The 16,734-nt window shown below is 35.9% G+C and overlaps 1 protein-coding gene across 1 annotated transcript in view; it reads left to right on the top strand.

Annotated features, from left to right (window-relative positions):
* Window positions 1–16,734, top strand: part of LOC306877519 (glutamate receptor ionotropic, kainate 2) — a gene marked incomplete at its 5' end in the record, with an annotated part of 188,183 nt that overhangs the window by 147,295 nt on the left and 24,154 nt on the right. Inside the window, one exon of the mRNA XM_079429310.1 lies at window positions 2,446–2,663. Coding sequence (XP_079285436.1) covers window positions 2,446–2,663 — 218 coding nt within the window. The remainder of the gene's footprint in view (window positions 1–2,445; window positions 2,664–16,734) is intronic.

The raw sequence follows: 16,734 nt of genomic DNA, 5'->3' as shown, positions 1-16,734 counted from the left end.
ATGGTTCAGTTGAGATTGGATTGCCATTTAACATTAGCATTGTGAGTCTTTGCAAAATCTACATTGTGAAAGATTTGTATTTGAGGACTGGCTGAAACCAGCCACCAGCTGTTTGCAATGTAGATAGCATTGATATTTGTCTTCACATTGAATGTCAAAAATTAAGAAACATTGCAGATATTTTTGCCTAGCTGTTCTAGTTGGTAGAGCAATTTGTCTGGTTAATTTTTAGAATGGATCAAAGAGCATGCTAAAGAGTTACAGAGCCATATGCAATCAGCGTCCAACTAGAGCAGAGGTCTTCAACTCTGCTTCTGGAGACCTACTGTCCTTTCAAAGTTTATTTTCAACCTGCTTCAACACACCTGCCTGGGATTTTCAAGTAGTCCTGAAGAGCTTGATTAGCTGGTTCAATGGGATTGATAAGGGTTGGAGCTAAACTCTGGAGGACAGTGGGTTCCCAAGAGCATGGTTGAAGACCTCTGAACAAGAGGGACAAGTGATATCCAGCCACATGAGTGATGTCCTTAAATGATTGGTTCCCAATCCTGGTCCTGGAGAACCAACAACACTGCATATTTTGTATGTCTCTCTTACCTTACACATACATATAAGGCCTTAGAGTCTTTACTAAAGAGACAATGAGTTGAGTCAGATGTGTTTAATTAGGGAGACATTTAAAATATGCAGTGTTGGGCATTCTCCAGGACCAGGTTTGGGAAGCCCTGCCTTAGATGCTTGACTGCAAATGTGGGTGAATCAGTGTGTGTCTAGGCAACCTACTGAATCCCACCATCCGATTGGCACTGTGGATTGCAACTCTTTCCTAGGAACAAGTAATCACCAGAAAGCAGAGGTCTTTAAAAGTCATATGCTAGGGTGTTTGGATCATAGCAAAAACGAGGTAGGCCTATTATTTCCTGTCAAACTAATTATTGTCCAACAGCATCACCCCATAACAACAAAATTATAGGGTGTCATTGGGACTGTCATTTGTTCAGGTTCCTTTGTGAGTTTGGAAGAGAAGATGTGGCATTAGGCTGAGGGCTAAGTGGGCAGGGATTGTGTATGTTGACTGTCTGCATGTTTCATGATGAATGAGTAATACTACATTGTAGAGAGGCTCCCCTGCCCATGGCTTGTCAGCCCCCAGAAAACTGTGGGACGGCGTGCTTGGTCATGACGTTACCTTGGGTACATGACAGTCAGCCCCAACCAGGTTATATAAGGTCACCCTGACCAAATGGTCCAGGTGATACTTTGAAATGACAGCATTCAACTTTCTTCTGAGGATGGTTTTCTTTTTATATTTTTTCAATGTTCTGACATACTATTACATACACATTATTTTTGCTTCTTTATAAAAGTGGTGTGGGCGCCAAAACACCTTTTCTGCTATTGACTGATTTTGCCAAGTCTTGTTTAAAGGTGAAATGTGTAAAGATTCACATACAGTTCTCCTGCCCCTTCTACATTGTGCCCGACTACTTGTTTGGATAATCAGGTATTCCTGTCCAAAACTCACACCATTGATTGAGCCACATGTCGGAATGTTGAAGCCACAATGTTTGTACTTAAAGTTGTCTCTGATGGGAGAGGAGAATGTCTTTTAGCATCAAGGAAAATATACACATCAGCTTTAACAACTGGATTGCTAGTATATACAGGGAAAGAGTAATTCTCTCTTTCTTTCTTTCCATTTCAATGGTTGTTCAGCCTGTCTGGGAGCTAGAGTTATATATTCAAACTCTGAACTTGATTGACAGGTCACTAGAGCATTACCAGTCTGCTGAGGTCTGATTGGAACTCACGTTTGCAGTTCAATTGTAATTCATGTAACGGCTAATCTTTTCAACAGTCCATTGTGTTTTGCCATTGACTCAGTGTTCCAGATCAAAGCTTACAGCTGACTCATAGAACTTGAGAAGAGGAGCCCGTTATTTCCCTGTGCTCTTGTCCTCTGACATCTCCTCCTAGTACAACTAGTTATTGTCCTGACTTTTCCCCATCGATTCATTTCCTCTGCATGGCTATGGTGATAACTTGATTAAGGAATAACAGAAAATTATACGTAGGTTGTGACATAAAATGATTCTTCATTTTGGCTTTTACCCACAAGCCAAATGGATTGAAGAGTGTAGGGCAATTCAAAGACGGAAGCAAATTATGAGCCCTTTATGATTTAATGCAAATCTGAGAGTATGTAATCTAATTAAATTTGACCACATAAATTCTCCTAAAACATAAATGAATTCCCACCTTCACCGTGGTTGACATTGGCGTATTCGGTTAGCATAGATATGTCATGCCAGTTGTCAGCAGGCAAGGCCTTTCCCTGCAATTAGTTGTTGTGTCTGGACTGGGTTGGGTCTGTGAATCTGGTGCTGGTCCTCACATTGTGACCACTGCTTTACCCTGACTGCTATCTCTGCTCCTCTCTACTAGGATCTGAGCTCATGCCCAAAGCCCTTTCCACCAGGATAGTAGGAGGCATCTGGTGGTTTTTTACGCTTATCATCATCTCCTCCTACACGGCCAACCTAGCCGCCTTTCTTACTGTGGAGAGAATGGAATCTCCAATTGACTCGGCCGATGACCTGGCCAAGCAGACCAAGATTGAGTATGGAGTGGTGGAGGATGGCGCTACAATGACCTTCTTTAAGGTGAGTTGAGCCTGTCATCTCGCAAATAACATTAAGTATTAACAATATATTTTTACTTTATTTATTTTTGCTAGTAAAAATTATTCATGTTAGTTCATGGAAAAAATAAATCATTAAAACATACTTATAAATCATTAAAAGCTTAGGTAACTATAATAATGTCTCATTTGTTAACATTAGTAAATGTATTAACTAACATGAACTACCAATGAAAGATATATTTTCACAGCATTTATTAATGTTTGTTGATGTTAGTTAATCAAAGTGTTTGTTAATTCACAGTGCATTAACTAATTTTAACAGATTTTAATAATGTGTAAGTTTTGAATATTAACTAACATTAATAAATACTATACAGTTGCATGTGAAAGTTTGGGAACCCCTTGCAGAATCTGTGAAAATGTGAATAACTTTAACAAAATAAGAGAGATCATACAAAATGCATGTTATTTTTTATTTAGTACTGTCCTGAATAAGATATTTCACATAAAAGATGTTTACATATAGTCCACAAGACAAAAAAATAGCTGAAATTATTAAAATAACCCCATTCAAAAGTTTGGGAACCCTTGGTTCTTGATACTGTTTGTGGTTACCTGGATGATCTACGACTGTTTTTTTTGTTTTGTGATGGTTGTTCATGAGTCTCTTGATTGTTCTGAACAGTTAAACCGAGCACTGTTCTTCATAAAAATCCTCCAGGTCCTGCAGAATCTTCAGTTTTCCAGCATTCAGTTTTCTTTTGCATATTTGAACCCTTTCCAGCAGTGATTGTATGATTATAAGATCCACCTTTTCACAATGAGGACAATTGAGGGACTATAACACAACTATTAAAAAAAGGTTCAAACTTCAAATCCTACAGAGAACTTTTAAAAAAGGATCAATAGGGACCATTGTATTTCATGTCTTATGGGCATTTTTTGTCTCTTTCCTTTGAACTTAAACCAGTATTTTATGACTTTTGTTGTTTATATGGTAAACAGATGTATAATTAGAGGGTAATGTACAGTCAGACAGTCACTGTTACATAATGGACCTCATCAGGATGATACATAACCGGATCATCCTGTCAGTGCTTATTTTTGCGATAATGACCAGCTAACTGTACATTATCCTTTCCTAATTTGATTTGATTTAACTACATTTTTAATTGATTGCAGCTTTACTAATTGAGTTACAAGGAAGGTCAATGACAGGGTAGTATTTTTAATAGTGTTTTGCGTGTCAAAGACATCTGGTGAGGAGACCTTAAAACTCTCATGCCAGTCGGATGCTCTGGCATATTGAATTCAGGGGTCAAATGGGTTTTCTCTATGAAAACACCTGAATATTAAAGAAAATGTTTAGTCCAATAGGTAGCTGAATCAGTCCGCAGACTGAAAACAGACCAAAAAAGTTCTACCAAAAATTTAGTTTTTTTTTGTTTCATATGCAAAAGTGACAAAAGTACAAAGTGTATTAAAAACAGACCAGAGAGCAAACGTTTCAGCCCATGCTTTCTTCAGTGCACATGAAGCAAAAAAACAACAACACCACACTTATATAGGCACAATTGCAAATTGTTGACAGCCAGAGGTGGGTAGTAACGAGTTACATTTACGTCGTTAAATTTACTTGAGTACATTTTTTGAGTACTCTACCCACCTCTGTTGACATCTTAATCAATGAGAGATAATTGTCATGCCAACAATTTCCCTTAACAAAAAAAAAATCAAGATCCATCTCTCCATTTAATCCTGTTGGGGCCATTTTAAGAAAGAAATTTACTGCATAAATGGAGAATAATAATGCATGTAAAACACATATTTTGTGGATTTTTATTTATTATTTTTTTGTATAGTAGTGATGACAGAGTGAAAGCGCTATCAGTGCTGTCTTATCAGAATGTCCTAATTTGAAATCTCAGCTCTCAAAGGGGATCTGAAGTATGCAATAAAAAGCTAAATGTTTGAGAATGAAGATTTTATACTTGACCTAATAATTGAGGTTGTGTTTCAGAGCTTTTATCGCTGTGGACTGCTGGAAGTGGCATAGGTTGAAAGCATTTTATGACTGCACACTGTTTAGCGCCTGTATGTGGGACATCCACTCTGCATTTCTATATTCAGTCCCAGAGGGCTGTGAATGTGTTCACTGCGACACTTAAATTCATCTTATTAAGTCAATATTTTTGCTCTGAGATCACAGCATGGAGGGTGTCCCCTCAGTGTGCTTTTGATTGTCCAGCGTTTTTAACCAGTTCAGTGAAATCCTCAGCCACCTCCGAGCTAAAAGAGGAGTAATCTGGTGTTTGTCTGTCTTATCCGCCTCTGCTATATCTTGCAAATTTTCTGAGGAACATTAAGCATATAATGATGATCTGTTATTCATTAAATGCTACTATAATATACATTTAAACATCATCATAATATATATATATATATATATATATATATATATATATATATACACTCACCGGCCACTTTATTAGGTACACCTTGCTAGTACCGGGTTGGACCCCTTTTGCCTTCAGAATTGTCTTAATTCTTTGTGGCATAGATTCAACAAGGTGTTGGAAACATTCCTCAGAGATTTTGGTCCATATTGACATGATGGCATCACACAGTTGCTGCAGATTTGTCAGCTGCACATCCATGATGTGAATCTCCTGTTCCACCACATGCCAAAGGTGCTATATTGGATTGAGATCTGGTGACTGTGGAGGCTATTTGAGTAAAGTGAACTCATTGTCATGTTCAAGAAACCAGTCTGAGATGATTTGAGCTTTGTGACATGGTGCGTTATCCTGCTGGAAGTAGCCATCAGAAGATAGGTACACTGTAGTCATAAAGGGATGGACATGGTCAGCAACAATACTCAGGTAGGCTGTGGCGTTTAAACGATGCTCAATTAGTACTAAGGGGCCCAAAGTGTGCCAAGAAAATATCCCCCACACCATTACACCACCACCACCAGCAGCCTGAACCGTTGAGACAAGGCAGGATGGATTCCTGCTTTCGTGTTCTTTACGCCAAATTCTGACCCTACCATCTGAATGTCGCACCAGAAATCCAGACTCAGCAGACCAGGCAATGTTTTTCTAATCTTCTATTGTCCACATTTGGTGAGCCTGTGCGAATTGTAGCCTCCATTTCCTGTTCTTAGCTGACAGGAGTGCCACCCAATGTGGTATTTTGCTGCTGCAGCCCATCTGCTTCAGGGTTCGACGTGTTGAGCGTTCAGAGATGGTATTCTGCATACCTTGACTGTAACGAGTAACCACTGAGTTACTGTTGCCTTTCTGTCATCTCTAACCAGTCTGCCCATTCTCCTCTGACCTCTGACATCAACAAGGCATTTTCTTCCACACAACTGCCGCTCACTGGATATTATCTCTTTTTCGGACCATTCTCTGTAAACCCTAGAGATGGTTGTGTGTGAAAATCCCAGTAGATTAGCAGTTTTTGAAATACTCAGACCAGCCCGTCTGGCACCAACAACCATTCAATGTTCAAAGTCACTTAAATCCCCTTTCTTCCCCATTCTGATGCTCGGCAAGTCGTCTTCACCACATCTAGATCCCTAAATGCATTGACTTGCTGCCATGTGATTGACTGATTAGTAATTTGTGTTAGCAAGCAATTGAACATGTGTACCTAATAAAGTGGCCGATGAGTGTATATATATATATATATATATATATATATATATATATATATATATATATATATATATTAGCAGATTACTGGAGAGAGAGAGAGAGAGAGAGAGAGAGAGAGAGAGAGAGAGAGAAATAGCTCTTTCAAAGCATCCTGGCCCTGACAACGTCTGTAATCCATTGCAGTCAGATTTCCTACAGGAACAGCAGATGTTCAGAGAGCTGAACACATATGCTCTTTTAGCAGGTGCTGATGTATTGAGTGGCACTGTGAGTGATTGACGGTTTGATAAACTGCCTTTATTGATTCTGTATAATGCTCTACAGAGAAACGATCTCAGAACTCAATAGTATCAAGAACACTGCACTTTACATGAGATAGGTTCATTTTATGTTCTTTAACTACAGACATTTAGAACCATATCTAACATAACTATATACAAACCCATTGTGGCTGAAATAGTTTGTGTTTGGGGTTTTAGGTTCTTTAAATCTCTACTTTCACAGCTGGCTTCTTCAGCTGCTATTGATTTGCTATGTGATTGTTACAAGACAAAGAACTCTAACCTACTTTTCTTTTGTAATCTAGAACATTAGGTCTAATTCACTAGCTGTGCATATGCACAAATGTGTGTGTGAAATCTATGTACAAATATTTTCACGAACAAACTGTGTTTCATCAATAAAGTACTAAAATACTAAAATGTATTCTAAATCTACTAAAATTGTAGGAACAACTGAAACCACATGTATGCAAATATCACATACTCTGGATGGCCTTATAATCATGTTAAGATTCAATTTTGTACATGCTCAAGGATCTTGCAGTGCGTGCTCTCAGAGTAGTATATTTTTTGTATTATTCTTTCTACTGTACTTTTTTTTTCTCTATTAATCCAGTTTGCTTATTAAATTGTGACGTAACATATTCCGTGTCCAAGCTTTTGCTCCATTTTTAGTAAGAATACTATCCCAAAGGCTATTTATGAGCAATTTTCATTTATAACACAAAATTAAACTCATGGTGTACACTACAGTATGGAGGTAAAGTTTAAGATTATGAATTTTTGGTAGCACTGTTAATGCATATTAGCACTGTTTATTGTTTGCTTCTGTGATAATATACACGGAAAATAAAATCTGTAAAAACAGTATTTATAGTATTAATGATAGTAATAGTAATGATTTTTTTTTTTTTTTTTTTTACAGTCGTTTTACCTCAATTTTGTATTACCTATATTTCCTGGCAAAAATAACCAGTCCTTTTTTCAGTGTTTTTTTTTTTTTTTTTTTTTTTCAAAACGGTGATATATAACAACATCAGACTTAATACCCAGCTTCAATGAGACGGTTTGGGAATGCTGTAATGTTAGGCCACCCGTATGAGATTCTGCAGAAGAGTTCAGAATGGCGATTTCAAATGCTGCATTCTCTAGCCCTCGAAACTGTTGGTGGTTTTTAGCATCTTATGGTTTTATTGCTGGAAAAAAAGATTTTAATAATATATGTTGAGGTTTATTGAAATGGCCTCTAGCGAGTGTCTGATGAGACACTGGGGAGTTTGAGCTGGATGACTGCACTAATGGGAGCTCACAGTTTTAATCCTTTGATCACTCTGTTATGCACTATGTTCCTCAATATACTTCGCCTGTCCTGTAAAAATTATTCCTTTTTGGGTAGTCTGTGGGATTTTACTTTGAAAAATGCTTGATGAGAGCGTACTATGCTGCATAAATGTTTGGCAAACGCACTGCAGGCAAGCTTAATGTTTGTTCTTTTATCTGGCAGTGACAAACCTGAGGGGGCGACAGAGTTTACTTTAAATATCTGTCATTAAACCAGATTATACAGGAGGTTAGCTATAAACATGTCAACCAGTTAGCTAACTTTAACTAAATTACATAGCAAGAGTCTCTTCCAGCGTGAAAGAGAAAACTGTCCATTAAATAGAGTTTGCCTATTGTGACAATAATGAATTTTGAATACAATGGCAATGCAATTGAGATTGTTTGTACAGTAAGCTTATGTAACACCAATGACTTGTACATACACTATATTGACAAAAGTATTGGGACACCCCCTTTTTTAGAACAGAAAAAGGCACTTCCAAAACTGAAACATAATTCATATATTTAAAAACTGCATTTCCATCTCTGTTGCAACAGTTTTGGAAGTGTCTAAAATGACTGTAACCATATGTACAAGTCATTGGTGTTTGGTGATGAGTTTTTAGCGCAAGGTCTGCATTTGAAGTCACACCAGAGGTGTTCTTTGCTTCATGCAGACCAGTCAAGTTCTTCCAAGTTCTTCCAAACTTTTGCCGTAAAATTAGAAGCACACAATTCCCTAGAATATAATTTTATGCTTAAACATTAAGATTTGTACAAACCTGTTTATTAGAAGGGGGTGTCCCAATACTTTTGGCAATATAGTATATTAACATTGCATAACAATGGACAATGCATTTGTTTGCTATTTTTATAAACCCTAGTTAATGTTAGTCAATAAAAATACAACTGGACATTGTCACTTCATGTTAGCTTTAGGACTTCTTCATAACACTTTATATGATACACACATTTCTAAAACCTCTGAAACATGATCAAAACATCTAAAAATGTTATTTAGGTAGTGTAGAATCTTAAATTACTGTGAGAATAAATTTTATATTGCTAGTAAAATTTCAAGATGAAAAATGACTGGGCTGAAGCAATTTAGATTTACCTGATCCATGCATACATTTTTAGTGTGTTTAAAATACATTACATCTTGCTTTTGAGGAATGTTTATTAGTCTCTCCATCGTCATTGTATTGCAATGTATTCTAAGCATATTTTTGGCCCCCAAATTTCATATTTTTGCTCAGTTTAGGCCTTTTTGATTTAGTTTATTCAGACTATTATTTCAAATGACCAGCTTTACAGAGTAAACAAATACAACTTTTGATTTTAGTAATGTATCATTAAATGTTGATATTAACATATACTAAGATTAAAAAATGCTATAACTGTGTTTGTCAGTGTTTTTCAGTATTAGTTAATTTTTAACTAATGTTAACAAATGGAAGCTTAGTGGAAAGCTTTATCATTGTTTTTTTGTTTTTTTTGGTAGAACCAATGTTCAGCTTTCTCTCCATCAAAAAGACGTGCCATAAAATGTTTTGCTTAAACAAAAGACCCTTAGCTTTAACAAAACAAGAATCTCAGTCATGAGATATTCTGTGGTCTGCTTCGATATCATAGTAGCAGAGATTATGGCCATTTTAGGCAGCCTCCCCTTGCTGAGCATACTGCCCTAAGGCTGACACATTAAATTATAGAATATTCTAACCCATGAAAGCAGGTGGAGAACACAGCAGACTTATTGGCCAGATATAGTCCTCCTCTTCTCTGGAGGTTTGCTTTCTTTGTCCTTCTCTGCTCTGAGGCATCTTATTATCTGTCACGTCTAGTATTCCACATTCTATGCTTCAAAAGATATTATGATCAAAAAGAGGAGCAGGCTCACTGGGAAAGCAGCCCGAGCTCTCTCTTTTTCTCTCTCTTATCCTTCAGTATCAAAACAATCTATGGCAACCTTTCACACAGAGAAGCACACCTTTGCTCACTTTCTAGGCTGCTGTGCCTCAGTCACATCTGTCTCCCCGTAAATGTTTGCTGACCGTCTCAGCTGCTATCATCGTCTTTTTAATTTGTAGGAAAAGTATTCATGGAACCTGCGGCCAGTTCTCAGTTTCAAAACCCTTACCAGCAGATTCTCATTTTTCCACTGCAATCTTGGTCTTATCAATCGTCAGTGAGCTTTTCCGTTCTCGGGTCCTATGAGGAGGACCCCTGGACAGTTGAGATGAGATAGTCGGAGGAAGTGAATCACAGCTCCTGATGGAATCGGAGCAGCAGTTAAAGAGAGCAGCCCCACCTGTGGAGAGATACAATGATGTTTGTAGACCGTTGTGATTTAACCCTTCCGACCACATCTCAAATCACTGTTCCTTCTGTGGTGGAAATTTCAACTGAAATCCTTTTTCTTGCTAAAACTAATTTTAAAAACACACAAATTGCACTTTTTTGCCTTGCCCATTTTTTGGTTGAAGTGACACTAGATGATACTAGGTGGCACAGCCATAATGTGTAGAAAAATGTTTACACATTTAAAAGTATTGAAATGGTTTCAAATTTTTGACTCTGTTCAGGTCATTATAGTTTTAAAATGTTTTATTATTATTATTATTTCTATATTTGTAATAATTAAACATCTGGTATAACAATAAAGTGTACATTTTTAAATAATAATTACACATTTTTATGTAATAATTATGTCTATAGTATGGTAATAACGAATGCATATGAACAAATATTGAATGTAATTTTACAGTTTTACTGTAATGGTTACACTTTGGGGACATTGTTATAGTAATTAAGTAACTGCATGTATTAATGTTAGGGTTAGAGTTTGATTGAGGGTAAGGTTATGGTAATTATGCGTAATCAACTGTTATTACTATAGTAAGTACATGTAACTACACCTTAAAGTGTTACCATGTCAGTTTCAGGAATTTATTGTATTCTAAATGAATAAAAAGACTGAATTAATTGACAAGTCTATTTATTGACAAATACCGTGGAGGACTTCAAATTAAATGTACCACTTTTATAGTTAAATAAAAAATTGTATAAAACATTCTGGCTATATTTAACATGAAATTAATTTTGGGATAATTTATTGTTATTGCACATAATGCATGTAAAGAATATTGGCACAGTTCTTTATTAAACTTCACTTTATGGATTGAGAAATACTCCTAGTGCTAGGCAATGGTTAATCGCAGTTATTCACATCCAAAATAAAAGTTTTTGTTTATATAATATATGCGTGTGCACTATGTATATTTATTATGTATATTAAGACAAACACATATAGAGTATATATTTTGAAAATATTATATAATATATACTATATAATATACAATATATTTAATCACTCGTGTGTGTGTATATATATATATATATATATATATATATACACATACATACACACACATATAATGTAAGCAACAACTTTTATTTTGGATGCGATTAATCGTTACCCAGCACTAAAAACTCCTAACTTTATTTTATTACTGTGAATTTAAGTAAAAAAAATTGCAAATATGATTACAGTGCATTATATCTTTACACTGGTCACAGTGAGATTTCAGGTTGAAATGGTATGGTGAAACCCACTGAACAAATGTGTTTGTTCAGAGCCTGCTTCATGAAAGCGAACACTGTGCAAGCTGCAGTATCTCTGGATGGCACTGAATAGGCAGTATTTTTCATCTGTACTTGAAACATTTGTACTTAATGAGCAATTAAAAATAAATTCAAATAAAAAGCCTATAGACAGTGCAGACAGCCTTCATGAAAGAATAAATAATCCTTTGTTATTGGGATTGTCAAGAGTTTGTGTGGGTTTGCTTAGCTATGCTTTGATGACAAATTTGCCCCATGAAAGTAGATGAAAACCGCCCTAAAGCCACCCTTTAGGGGAACACCATAATCATTTATTTATTTAAAGAGATCCTTCTATGCCCTTTTATGAAGTCTTGATTTTGTTTTTGTGGTGTACTAGAATAGATTTCCATGTTTGATTGTTCCAAAACGCTCTTCCCAGTCTGTCTCAAACACTTGCTGAAACCCCTCCTTCTCAATTATGAAATGTGGTCTGATTGGTTAGCTGACCCAGTGCGTTATGATTGGTGAACCACTTAAAACATGTTCCGGACATGACACACCCCTTACCATAACCATGAGTTTCATCTGCTCACCTGTGAATATTAATGATGGTATCAATTTTGCCATACCAATTTGAGCACGATTCAGAACCCTGAGAATGTTTACTAACTAGAAGATCATGCAGAACCTTTGCAATCACAGATTTTAAAGGATGTTTCAGTGTGTGTGTGTGTGTTTTGAAAAAGCATAATAGGACCACTTTAAATCTGTTCATTTTTGCAGTATGTACTGCTATATACTAAATCCTAAAGGCAATAGATTTAGTATATAAGCTGTAAATAAATATTTACTATTCTGTTATCATAAAACAATTATAATTATTTAACTACAATGTAAATACACAATATGCATGTTGTAATTTACTACTTATTAATAGATAAAAAGATAGAAGTTAAGCTTAGGTATGAGGTATAGGATTAAGGGCTCTAAAATATGGTCATGTAGAATAAGGCAGTATTATGTGTTAATATGCATTATTAAGTACTAATAAATGGCAAATATAGTAGTAATATGAATGCTTTTTGATAGAATTGCTCCTTAAACTAAAGTGTTATTATACAGGAGGTCTGCATTTCCAGAGATTTCCAGATCTTCATCAGTCTTTGTTGTTCTTTCCTTTGACATCCGAGTGCTCAGATCAGGCAGTGCGGTGGGGTTTTTGAAAATCTGCACTTTCATGAAATATGCTGATAGAAATGTTGCTAAGAATCAATAAACATTTATTTTGTGTGTGTGTGTGTGTGTGTGTGTGGATAGGGTATATAGACAAGGCACATCTGATATTTCAAAAAGATGCAATTATGTGTTATGTATTTATATGAGGCCAAATCAAAGGCATTTTGACAAGTCTAACAATAGAGACCCGAGAGACTTTCTGCCATTACGCACACACACACACACAAACATGCATGCATAATCACTCGTCCTTCCCTGTGGATGCTCCTTGTGCACATAAAATCTCTGTGGTTCTTTCCCACGGCACAACCTACGTGTCTGCTTTTTGTAAAATGAATTGTTAGCACCTTTTTAAAAATATCTTCAGACTTTGGTCTGTGTAAGAGATTTATTCTGTTAAACTGCCATACGGCTTCACAAAGACTGTCGCTTCCTGCGTGTGTCAATATAATGAGAATGTGAATTAAAATGGACAGCCACCTGCCTGCTGCAGTTTCCAGCATCATTATCAGTGGCTGAGCTACGGGTAAGGCCAGGAGATGTTTGTTTTGGACTGATCTCCTTCATTGCACACGGCCTCTCGGTGGAATATCTCACATAGAGAAAAGACGAGAAATCTACACAGCACTGTATGCTGAGAGCTCAAAGCTTTAGTGAAGACATTTAAGATAGTCTTATTATTTTTGCTGGATTAATGGCTCAATACATTCAGTTTACACCACAGAAATATAACATATAACAATTAGCATTAGCAAAATTAATATTTTACAACTGCAATTAAGTAAACACAATTGTTTATTTAATGCATTCAACACATTTATTTAATTTGACTATTCCTGTGATTTTTAAAGGCTGGTCATAACAGTTACTTGAATTGATTTGTGTACAAAATATATCTTCATATTTCGGAACGTCAACAAAATTATATTCATGGTGGAATTAAATTTTTATTGAAGCTAAACACATATGGAAAACGAACAAAACTGCAGGCCAGTAGCGAAAACATCTCTACACATGATTATATCTATAAATTGTGAGAAAAGAAAGGGAAAAAAATGAAGATTTGCATTGAGATCACAATTTTGATGCAGTTTTAGAAAATATTTATTTCTTTCCCCTCAGAAGGACTTCAATAACATGTTATCTACAAAAAATGTGATTTAACCTGATTACATTACATTTATGTTATAACAGAATAATAACACATTAATAAATATGTAAAATTTGATTAAACACATTTAATACCTGTTTTATTTACTGCGTTTAACATGTTTATATAAGTTGACTATTTCTTCAAGTCAAGTCAAGTCAAGTCACCTTTATATATATAGCACTTTTAACAATGCAAATTGTTTCAAAGCAACTGCACAATATCAAAAAAGGGAAAAAAATACGAAAATAGTGTCAATATTACTTGAATTGATTTGTGTATAAAATATATGTTCAAATCAGAACATCAGCGAGAATTCATTTGTTATAACAAGGTAATAACACATTATTTAATATGAAATAAATGTAAATGCATTTAAATATATTGTCTATTTTATGCCACTGCTCCAACATCTGAAAACCTGAGAACTACACTGAATTTGAGCTGAAATACAAACCCCTAAAGCTTCCTTGTCTTTTGTTTTAATAAGACACCATTATGTAGTAGTATTTCACGATCACATATGATAAGTGGAGTTTAAATGCAGTTTAAATGTGTTTTACACAACATTAAAGTTTATTAAGAAATAATGGGCCATTTCACTCTAATGTAAGCTCGTACTGCTTAACATTCAGCTCTGGATACTCCAGGCCTGAATTCTTAGGCAGAGATGTGGACACATTTAGACATCAATTAAGATCCTTATCCGTCCTTTTAGAGTGCTTCATTTTAATATTTATGTGATGGTTTGAAGTTGTTCTATGGCAGTTTAAGCCTCAAATGCATGACGTAAAAGATAGCTAACATGGGTGCAGAATACTTTTTAATTGTCTGGCAATTTAAACCGCCAGTCATTCTTTAAGCACCACCACTGTCCTAGCCAACAGAGTGGTGCAGTGATGATGTAGCCAACCCAGGAATTTGAATCACCCTGGTTCCCTCAACAAAGACCCAATTGGACTTTTCCATTGGCTTTTGGGTTACTGCAGAAAATGAGCTCTGTGATCAACAAAACTTGTTGATTCTTACACATTTTTATTATTATTATGAGAATCTTCACAAATGAATGTAACTTGATGCCTCAATAAATCCACCAAAAGTAAAAAGTGTAAGCTATGAATGAACTACACCACAGTCACAAGACTTTAGCATCATCACCAATTACCTTCTGATCTCTCTTTCCGTCTTTATTTAACAAACCTTTTTAGACACTTGTTAACAATCGCCTCTTTCAAGATGAGTAAAAGCGTTAAAAAATCAAATGGTGTTATTTTATGCCATTTAGTAAAACAAGAAATTAGGTGTGTTTGACTTGAAGCGGTGCTGCGCAGAATGATCAGTGTATGACATCCAAGTACTGCGAGAGCGATAAGAGAGCAGACGGATCCTGATGCTTTCGAATAGCTTTCTATAGACTTTGATGTCATACATGTGATCATTCTGTGCAGCGCCGCTTCAAGTCGAACACACCCAATATCTTGATCTTGTGTTCACTACAGATCTTATTTCAGGCATTTACCAAAAACCTTTTTAAAAACCCATTGGGCCTCATTCATGAAACACGAGCAGAACGAATTTTTGTGCAAATTGTTCGAAAAGCCGTTCTGACGTAAACATTCGAATTCATGAAAATTTTCGTATAGTCAAAATGGTAGTTGGTACGAAAGAAATTTACACCTGCTCCCTACCACGTGTAAATGGTACGTAAAACGTTCTGTGCTCATTTTGGCCATCTGATGACACTGAATTTTATGCACTGCATTTGTAATATTTTACAAATTAGTTGGCTCTGTTTTTATAAATTTTTTTTGGAGCTGAGAGTTGATAAACTGTTTAGCTTTGGGTAAAACGCAACGCTCGTCACTGTCACTTTTTACCCAGCCGTCCAATCAATGGAGGAGGGGCGAGACAAATACTACACCGACCAATCATCCTAACATTACTTGTACAACAACTGAACAACAATAGAAAAGTTAATATCGCTGGTTACTGCAATAACCAGCTATTTTAAATTCAGTTTGAGGTAATAGTAGTAATACGTTTCTGCCGTTTATATTTCAAATCATAGTAACCGTTTTTCAGCTGGAAAAACGCCGTGAAGTCAAAACATTCTCAAGCGCCACCAGCTGGTCATTTTAAGAAGAGCGCCTGACATTTTTTCAGCTGGCTAAAAATGCTTTGGTGGACACACGTTATTGAATATTTATTGTTAGGCATATGGCCCATTAGTGTTTTTTTTGCATTTATGCAATATACTGGAGGCAAAACTGAGAAAGTAGACCAGAATATTCCACTGCGTTCCTGGACACGCAATTAATAAGTGTAATTCATAGGCGGGATTATGCTGAGCGTGCACAAGCACCCTATTTACGAATGATTGGAATTCATTAACATACACATGTTTAACTATCAGATCTGATGTTTACGAAGCGCTTGTGAATTTGGAGGAGAGTTTTCGGGAAGGTCCGTTTTATGCGCAAATTGCTCAGAATTTACTCCTTTATTTATGAATGTTTCATGAATGAGGCCCATTGACTTTGGAACGGTGGAACCAGAAGTGCTAAAATGCTAATACGTTTCCAGGGTTTGACCTACATAAATATGTCATGCCTGCAATAGGCAGAATGGAAAAGAAAATGTCCACACAGGAGTCAACAACAGGCTCATATGTTTACATTTACACATCCAATACATAAATAATGTTGTGTGTTTTGTTGTATGTTTCTCAGTGAAAGCTGATGGATGTCCCTCTATTTTCAATCTGGAACATGTCGGCCTTTTATTTAAAAAAAAAAAAAAAACACGTCACTCCCACAATAACGTCTATTTATC

The sequence above is a fragment of the Barbus barbus genome, assembly GCF_936440315.1.
Source record: "Barbus barbus genome assembly, chromosome: 12".
Classification (NCBI taxonomy): Eukaryota; Metazoa; Chordata; class Actinopteri; order Cypriniformes; family Cyprinidae; genus Barbus; species Barbus barbus.
This window is presented reverse-complemented; position numbering and strand designations above follow the sequence as displayed.